This window comes from Nicotiana attenuata, chromosome 3 (assembly GCF_001879085.1).
Source record: "Nicotiana attenuata strain UT chromosome 3, NIATTr2, whole genome shotgun sequence".
Lineage (NCBI taxonomy): Eukaryota > Viridiplantae > Streptophyta > Magnoliopsida > Solanales > Solanaceae > Nicotiana > Nicotiana attenuata.
Genome location: NC_031991.1, coordinates 71,373,710 through 71,383,405, shown reverse-complemented (window position 1 = coordinate 71,383,405; position 9,696 = coordinate 71,373,710). Strand labels below are relative to the sequence as shown.

Genomic DNA, 9,696 nt, shown 5'->3' with positions numbered 1-9,696 from the left:
GAGCAATCACAGAAAATGATGGCCTATGTAGCGTTGAAATTTAAGAGTAAATACAATTGACTTTTTAATAATTTTGCGTGATGACTTAATCCCTACTCAAAGACACCGACATTAATATGTAATGTAATTGAGTGTCAACTATTGACGCATCTTTGAAATAGGCTTTAAGCTTATAGTAATAGAGTTTTAATAAGAGCTTAGCCCTTCACTTTTTCTCAAGAGGCAGGCAAAGAAGACATGACAATATGACATCCTCAACTTGAAAAATAAATTTGGAGATCCGATCCTACGAAATTAGTAGTAAACTAATTAATCAAGAAATAGAGGCATACATGATATGAAGATGCTTGGTCAAAATAGCACGGGCTAGCCAGTTTTCGAACTGATCATTCAAAAATAGCCAGCGTTTGCAAAGTCATCGAAAAATAACCACTATTTTGCTGCAATATGGAAAATTCCAGCATAATATACTGGAGATCGGTGCACCTGTGTATGAACTTCAAGCATATTATGCTGGAACTCCAACAGATGGAAAGTTCCAGCATAATATACTGGAGACTGGAGCACATGTGTATAAACTTCCAGCATATTATGCTAGACTGATATATTATACTGGAAGTCCTGACTTCTAATGACCTATGCTCGCATCGCTAATAATTTCAATAAATTAAATACAAGCCAACCCACTCTTACCCTAGGTTGTCTTTAACATAGTCTATGTTCTTGTTCGGAGCAAACTGACTGGCGCACCGGTCCTCACATCAAATTTAATCGTATAGGACATACGAAATATCTCACTTTGATGTAAGCATTACTGGTTGATTGAACCCGTGATCTAGCTATAGGTTATACGTCCCTTCACATAATTGTGACTCTTGGATTGTGGTCATGATAGTTCAACAGTAGTGTTACACATTGGATCTGAAGATTAGCATCCGCATGTAGAAACCATCTCAAGCTCAATAAGGCTTTAATGTTTTTTAGTTTTACTTTCCGTGCACCTGGAGATGTCTAAAGACAAAATGCATCACTCACGCATTCACAATGCAATGGCAAACTCGTAGTCTAGCAGCATCGTAATGATCTGATCCATTTGCACCAAACTCATACGTTGTACCTCCACTGACCCTTGAGAATCAAATTAAGACTACTCACTTTAAAAGGAAAGGTTGGTGTACATGTAGTAATTTGAAGTTCTAAAAAGGATGGATTCATGCTCTTAGAAATTTCAAATTCTCGAATTTATCATCTTTATATAACTCATAGATTGGCCAAGAATTAGGTATCATAGGTCCATCGTGGTTTAGTGTTTTAATATTTCATGATTCCAACTAAACTAATCAAGATCAATCATCACGCTTTTCCTAATCCCGGTTATCTTAATTCTTATTCTAGTAAAATCGATGTTCAATTTCGTGATCACTTATACTATTTCAAGAAAAAATTGAACCTGCAGTTCCCATGAGGTCTTTCTTTCTTTTCTTTTATTACAAAAATAGTAGTACTAGTTAGTTCAATTACTAATCCACTCTCCCTTGACCAAATTTAACATTGTTTTGGAGCACTAATAGGATCATAATATAGGGAATTCATATTATGTCCTTGCCAACCTATAGTAATAGAAATGTAAAAGGAATGAGAGAGAGAGAGAGAGAGACAAAGAATTACAAGAAGTATAATTCCATTTTTCGCAGCAGCTTAGCCACTGGACAGGAGAAAAAGGCATATTGGCATTCATGTCAAGGAATGTAGTACATTGGGTTAGGAAGCTTGAACGAGCGAATAGAAGCAGATGAACCCAACAGATCACTCCACTGGTCTCCAGAGTTGCCTGCTATTCTAAACCCCTCTTCTACCACCTCATCTCTTTTCTCTGATTTGTAAATTGTCGCTGATTTTCCATGATCCTCCGAGCCCCTGCATAGCATCATTAACAAACATTTTATCCAAGAAGTAGGATTAATTTCTGGTGTCACAGAAGATGTTGTCCTACTTTGAAAAGCTCATAGAAGAAAAGAAAATTGTTGCCCTATTATACTTTATAAAGATTACTTAGAAAGGCATGATATAACAGTGTGGTCCAGAGGCCTGATATAACTGGTAAAGTTGTTGCCATGTGACCAGGAGGTCACGGGTTCAAGCTGTGGAAACGGCCTCTTGCAGAAATGCAGGGTAAGGCTGCGTATAATTGACGGTTACAGTCCGGACCCACCCCGCACATAACGGGAGCTTAGTGCAACAGACTACCCTTTTCTTAGAAAGGCATGATATACTATAAGGCACTTGATCAGAGGGTGGGTACATGGTCTGAAAAGGATTTAATTAAATCTCATTCGTCAAAAATTATACTATTCAAATAGGGTAAAAACAAAATTATTTTGTATAAATATAAATTGCTGAATCTACTTGGGACAAGGGAAGCTTCTAGTTTAGTAGCAGAGGTGGTTCTAAAATTGCTTTAGGTTGTACGTTTTAATTCCAGGTATAGAGTTCTTGCACATTTCTGAATTACTCTTGTTAGATATCCTACTTGTAACCACTGGTCCTCACTAGGAAAGAAACAGTGCACGTGTTCGCATTTTCTTTTTCCCACATGGAAAACTTAGTCCAATCACTGCAGGATTGCGCAAATTACTGAAACTAGTCCCACAAGCCCCAAACCCCTTACACCAAATCAGGCTGACATCTATTTTTCTTAGCATCCTTTCTTTGCAAAGACTACTATATGTATCTAAACCCCAAGAAGTTAACCACATGCTGTTCTTCAGACTTTGACATCTAAAGAGAGCAGAAAGCATCGAAGAAAGAGAAGGAAAATATGCATGCTAATGTTTATCTTCATCTAGCATTTGACCCCTGTGTGATCAGCAATTCAAAGGTGCCCAAAAGGATATCTTCCGGATTAACAAAATAATGGCCTTCTTGAGCGGGGCGGTTGCAGATTGTCGATGCAACAGGGTAAATTTGGTAGACTAAAACACATAACTAAATCTACTTAAGAAGGGTTCACCTAGATAAAAAATACGTGTTGTGATTGGGAAAACCAGAATTTCTTTTTCGTTATGAAGTCAAGAAAACTTGTTGCAGATATCAAAAGATTACATTCTTAGAACTACAGCATGAAGCACTAGAGTACAAGGAAAGACAACAACAAACAACAACAACTACCCAGTAAAATCCCACCAAGTGGGGTCTGGGGAGGGTAATGTGTACGCAGACCTTACCCCTACCCCGATAGGGCAGAGAGGCTGTTTCCGATAGACCCTCGGCTCAGAAAGATGGAAATAAGAAAAACAAGAAAAGACAATTCATTAGTAACTCCAGTAGAAATCGTAATAGTAACAGAAGCATAACAATCAAAAGATGGATGACATGCAATAACAGTAACCAGGCCTGGGGCTCAGATAAACAGCAAGTATAGTGTGTATTCAACATAAACTGCAAGCCATCTAAGGCCAACCCTAATCCAACCCCGCCTCACCCCCGGAAAGAAGTAAGAAAAGTTCTACTACCCCCTAACCTACAACCCTAATGCTTGACCTCCAGACCTTCCTATCAAGGGCCATGTCCTCGGAAATCTGCATTCGTACCATGTCCTGCCTGATCACCTCTCCCCAATACTTCTTAGGCCTCCCTCTACTCTTATCGTACCCACCATGGCCAACCGCTTACACCTCCTTACCGACGCATCAAGGCTTCTCCTCTGCACGTGTCCGAACCATCTGAGCCTTGCTTCCCGCATCTTGTCATCCACAGGGGTCACACCCACCTTCTTCCGAATATCTTCATTCCTAATCTTGTCTATCCTAGTGTGACCGCACATCCACCTCAGCATCCTCATCTCCGCTACCTGCCTCCTCTGGATATGTGAGTTCTTAACCGGCCAACACTCTGCCCCATACAACATGGCCGGTCTAACCACAGCTCTATAAAACTTACCTTTGAGTGTCAGTGGCACTTTCTTGTCACACAAAACCCCTGATGCAAGCCTCCATTTCATCCAGCCCGCCCCTATACGGTGAGTGACGTCCTCGTCGATCTCTCCGTCCCCCTGAATCATCGACCCAAGGTACTTGAAGCTATCTCTCTTCAGGATGACCTGTGATCCAAGCCTCACGTCCCTGCCTACTTCCCTCGGCTCAGCGCTAAACTTGCACTCCAGGTACTCTGTCTTAGACCTGCTCAATTTGAAACCCTTAGACTCGAGGGTCTGTCTCCAAACCTCCAATCTCGCGTTAACACCAGCCCTTGTCTCATCAATTAGAACTATGTCATCAGCAAATAGCATACACCATGGCACATCCCCTTAAATATGGTGTGTCAATGCATCCATCACTAAGGCAAATAAGAACGGGCTAAGCGCAGAGCCTTGGTGTAATCCCATAATAACCGGGAAATGGTCTGAGTCGCCTCCCACAGTCGTAACCTTAGTCTTAGCTCCATCATACATGTCCTTGATCGCTCTTATGTAGGCTACCGGCACGCCCTTAGCCTCAAGACATCTCCAGAGCACCTCCCTAGGAACCTTGTCGTATGCTTTCTCCAAGTCAATAAACACCATGTGCAGATCCTTCTTATTATCCCTGTACTGTTCCACCAGCCTCCTTATAAGGTGGATAGCTTCCGTAGTGGAGCGACCTGGCATGAACCCAAACTGATTGTCGGAAATAGACGTCGTCTTCCTCACCCTCACCTCCACCACCCTCTCCCAGACTTTCATGGTATGGCTAAGTAACTTGATACCCCTATAATTGTTACAACACTGGATATCACCTTTGTTTTTGTACAACGGTACCACTGTACTCGACCTCCACTCATCCGGCATCCTCTTCGTCCTAAAAATTACATTAAACAACCCGGTCAGCCACTCCAATCCTGCTCGACCCACACACTTCCAAAACTCAGCCGGTATTTCATTTGGACCGGTCGCTCTACCCTTACTCATCTTACGCAAAGCCCCCACGACCTCCTCCACCTTAATGCGCCTGCAATACCTAAAATCTCGAAGACTCTCCGAATGCCCCAAGTCCCCTAGCGCTATATCCCGGTCTCGCTCCTCATTTAGAAGACCATAGAAGTATGTCTGCCATCTCTGCTTAATCTGGGACTCCCCCATCAATACTCTACCATCCTCGTCTTTGATGCACCTTACTTGGTCCAGATCCCGGACCTTCCTCTCCCGCACTTTAGCTAGCCGAAATAGCTTCCTGTCCCCGCCTTTCTCCCCCAATTCCTCGTATAGACGACTAAAAGCTGCATTCTTAGCCTCCGTGACCGCCAGCTTTGCCTCCTTCCTAGTACAAGGAAAGACAATGCATAAGATTATTTTCTACTTTCCTCTGGTGTTTTATTGTCATATTCCTGCCAATAGTCGTGCCTAATGGATTTGCCTCTCTAGTTGATAAATCATTATTAGAATAAATAAAGGCATGTGGAAAAAACTCTACTTCTTACTCCCTTGGAGGGCATTTCATGCAGATTACTGTAATTCCTTTAATCACTTTAACCGAATGGTCATACTCAAACTCTTCTATTTGGGAAGAATTGCTATACACAGAGAGAGAGAGAGAGGGAGAGAGAGGAATTTAGGTGTATTGAAAAGCAGAGCTCTTCTACAAATGCTGCTCAAGATCTTAAACTATCTGCCCATGTTTATTTAAAACGTTACTCTTCATGGACTATTATCTCTAGACCTGTTTTTATTTCTACTTGAGTTCTGGAGTTCTCCGTTTATTTTTTCTTTTGTTCAACAATAAAGATGTTTTACTATCCCTGACGAAGGTGATGCATTAACTATTTATACCACCAAGTAAACAAAAAGGCATTCTTTAGCATACAGAAGTAAGAAGAATAGCTACATTTAATATGGACATAAAACATTGATACAATTTGAATGTAAATAAACATAGAATAGTTAAGGTTTCATAGCTAGGTCTCCATTTCTTTTACCATGTAAATATGGTGCTGGACCAGGAATTAGTTGACCTATACAGTTTTCAGAAGTTTGGTTCCTTAACATGCCTTTAGAGCTACCAAGTACAGACCAAGTAGGGTTAATCATATTCCTGGATAATTTATTGCAGCATGTAGAATTATATTAATCGGACTTTCCTCTAACTAATTCATTCTTAAGGAGGACCAATTTGATTCTTTTCAAAATTATAACGATTGTGAATTAGATAAGGGCTTTACAAAGTATCTCTAAATTGTCTTAACTGACTAACTATTTACGATCTAAATGGAGCAGAATATGTACAAATCAACATATAATCAATCCTAGCTAATTTCCATTTTCAAAGTTTCCAGCAATAAATTCTATTGATATACAATTTGATGCCACTACAACTCACCTCAGTATAAGCTTGTCCCAATCCTGAAAACCAGCATTCATCAAATTCTCCACTGTAACAATTCTGTGTCTTTCACTACGCCCAGTAAGCAAGAACACTTTGAATCCTAGCCTCATAACATCTTGATAAAACTTCAAACTTGACCCAATGGCTGGTGTCACTCCCTTCTCAACCCATTCATCAAATTTCACACTATCAAATACCTCCAACCTACAAATAACCATTTCACAAAATCAACAAAATTTATCAGTAGCATACAAATCTACATAGAATTATGCTCAAAATAAGATCTCATATCAACATTCAAGTTGTCCCAAAAGCTTAAGTATAATAACAAAGTTCCTTTTATTATCACTTACTCCCTCCATCCTAATTTATGTAGCATATTTTCCAAAAGAATATCTGACTTCCATATCTACAAATAGTTTAGCTTTAACCTTTTCATTTTATCCTTAATGAAATTATTTACAGCCATGCAATTGTCCTTTCTTATTGTACACCATAAGTTTCAAAAGTCTTTTTTTTTAATTTTATATTTTATGTCCAATCAAACATCACCGCATAAATTGGGAACGAGGGAGTATTAGAAAGACAAGACAACACCACCATTTAAATAAGAAAATTAAAAACCCCAATCTTGAAAAAGGTTATGAAATTCATACCCATAACCATGTTGCGAATAATAGGGAAGATTTGAAAGCAAAGTCTCATCAACATCAAAATCCCACACATCTTTTCCATCTGCGCCCAATTTCATGCTTTCTGCATACGCTCCAGCTTCACTTGAAACTCTATCAATGTCCAACTTATAAGCCCCGCCGTTAATATATTGCCTCACGTAATCAGCACATTCCTTTGGAATAGTCTTCCATGGGCTCAAATTATTAGCCTCCACAGCAAACCTCCAACTTGTACACTCTAATTCAACATCAGTAATTGTTTCCTTCAATTGGGGTTCAGTATTTTCAGGGAACTCAACAATTAAGGTATTAAGATTTTCATGTCCAAAGGCGAAACTAAACAGAATCAAGAAACTGCAAATTCTCAAAATTCTCATTTTTTTGGGTATTAGAAAATTCAGGTAGGTCCTCCTTATGGGTGGTTGGTGGGGGGGTTACTGTATATATACAAAGAGAAAAGAAGGAATACATAGAGTTGCGTGATGGGGTTTCAATTTTTTTTTTTTTTTGCAGAGATTCGATGCTATATATTCTTTTCTTGATTATGGATAAGAAAACTTTAGATAGTAGTAATAGTAAAGCTTTGTGTCTGCGAATTTCGATACAGATAGATAAAAGAAGCAAAGGGGGAGACAATCAGAAAAGAACAAAGAAGGTTGTAATGGGAAGAAAAGCTATAGAAGCAAAGTAAATGGAGTCAATGAAATAGCCAAATATGGGATATACAGAGAATATGTCATAGGTTCATAATACGCGTAGCAGGTGTGGGGCCCTCGGGATTGACAGGCCAATGAGATTGCTTCATTGGTTACGGGGACGTTTAGTCAGTTAGGTGCGCTCATTCATATATTTGCCTAGGATTCAAAGTATTGTTTTGTTTTTGGTTTTCTCTTATGTTTTTAGTTACTTGGAGTTAATAGCTAGTTCATTTGGTGACCTCATTATCTTTCATCCATGTAATTAAAAAAAATTAATTTTTTCCATCCAAAAACAATGGAGCAAAGAAAGTACTGTTTGATTCAAAAGATATTGGAACCTTTTCGAACAAATCAATCAAAGAAAATGAAGGGGTAAATCTTAGCTAAGTATAATGAACTCTAGAACAAGAGGTATAAACGATGAACACAATGGAAAATATTTGTTGACCTTATAAAAGTCAGTGATCATACATTGAGAATGCCAATCTTTAATATCGAAAAGGTGTTACAATTAGTATTCTTAGCTGAAAGAGTAAATAAAAAAGTCCTTTAACAAGGTGTTTTTCCCACTATATATAAGGGACAACCCCCTTCTGAACCCTAGAAAACATACCATAGGGAATATTCGCGAGTATATTCCTAATGCCCCCTATTCGGCCTACACTATTGCAAAAGCCATACGTCCTCTGTTCGCTGTCTGTCGTCCTTCGCAGGGCGTCGAGCTATGAAGACCTCATCTTCTGTCGTATTTGTCGATGGCTGTGGTCGTCCAAATTTGGACCCATACAGTTAGTCCCTCCGCTTGTCGAGGTTGCAATTTGGTGCGTCCTTGATAAGCGGACACCGTCCATTCTTCGAGGAGAAATTTGGTTTCAAGGAGCGTTATGACTTGGCCAACAATGGGGGGTTTAGCGTGCTCAATAAGACCCTGGGTGGTGTGTCTTATCGGGAAATGACGTCATCTCCATATGCGTCATCATTATGTGTGTTTTCGAGACAGGGGCTGACGGCTTGTCGCTTCGATTTCGGTGCCACTCTGCAGTCTTTCTACTTTGATTCCGGTGCCATCTAATCCTATAAATAGGGGAGGGTTTGTTTTTTCAAAAACTCTTGGCTATTTCGTCTCTTGTTATTCTTTCTCATCTCCCCTGTGTTTGCTTCTAACGTTTTCTCTACTTCTTCTTCCCCCGTTCTTCTTTCTTAGCTTTCTCTGTTATTTTACCACATTTTTTGCCGAAGAGACGCCTAGAACACATCGATCTCGGGAAGGGGTTTCTGACACCACTCCGTTATCTGTGGCGCCCCTTTTTGGCGATGAGGGCATAATGGTGGAGGAGGGGGATAACTTTCCTACCGTGGAGGAGTTGCTGCCGAGACACCCTATGTCTCGAAGGACTTTCTTAAGGATCCTCCCCCTACTCCTATCCATGTGTTCTCTAAAATGGAGCAAGTTCATATCGATGCTCTCCATGCAAAGTATAACATTCCCGCTCATGTTGATATGGTTCCAGCGGGAAGGGACTTTATGGAAGCCCATAGGCCTGGGTACTGTGCTTTTTATGAATACCCCTTCATGATCGGCGATTCCTTCCCCCTTCTTCCGTTACCGAAGGAATTCTGTCGATTCTACCAGATCTGCCCGGCTCAACTATCCCCGTATACGCTTAAAATACTCCTGTTGTTGACAAAATACGCGGAGTTGGCGGGGTATGAGGTTACCGTTCACCACCTTTTGAACTTGTTTTCACCCAGCTTTCACAGGGGTACCATGGTGCATTTGAGGCACTGTGGGACAAAAGGGCTGGTGGTTGGGACCGACGACCGAGCGAGTCGTAAATTTTGGCACAAGTACTTCTTCGTCAGAACCGCACACATCGTGTCTGACCCTGCTAGGTTCCCGGAGCGATGAAACGAGAACCGTAAGTGTCACCACTTGTTTTACTCTTTTCTTTCTTCTTCATTTACCTT

General features: G+C 40.4%; 1 protein-coding gene across 1 annotated transcript; it reads right to left on the bottom strand.

Annotated features, from left to right (window-relative positions):
- Positions 1,682 to 7,407, bottom strand: LOC109224710 (acid phosphatase 1-like). Its single transcript, XM_019389236.1, has 3 exons — positions 7,013 to 7,407; positions 6,351 to 6,560; positions 1,682 to 1,917 (listed from the first exon to the last, which is right to left on the bottom strand). Exons 1-3 carry the CDS (start codon positions 7,405 to 7,407, stop codon positions 1,740 to 1,742), a joined length of 783 nt encoding a protein of 260 aa, XP_019244781.1. The 3' UTR covers positions 1,682 to 1,739.

Excerpts from the sequence above, each read along its gene's own strand:
- LOC109224710 (XM_019389236.1), bottom strand. The coding sequence starts at position 7,407 with ATGAGAATTTTGAGAATTTGCAGTTTCTTGATTCTGTTTAGTTTCGCC. Across the intron at positions 6,561-7,012 it reads TATTCGCAACATGGTTATGG|GTTGGAGGTATTTGATAGTG; the intron begins GTATGAATTTCA and ends GGTTATTTGTAG. Across the intron at positions 1,918-6,350 it reads TGGGACAAGCTTATACTGAG|GGGCTCGGAGGATCATGGAA; the intron begins GTGAGTTGTAGT and ends GATGCTATGCAG.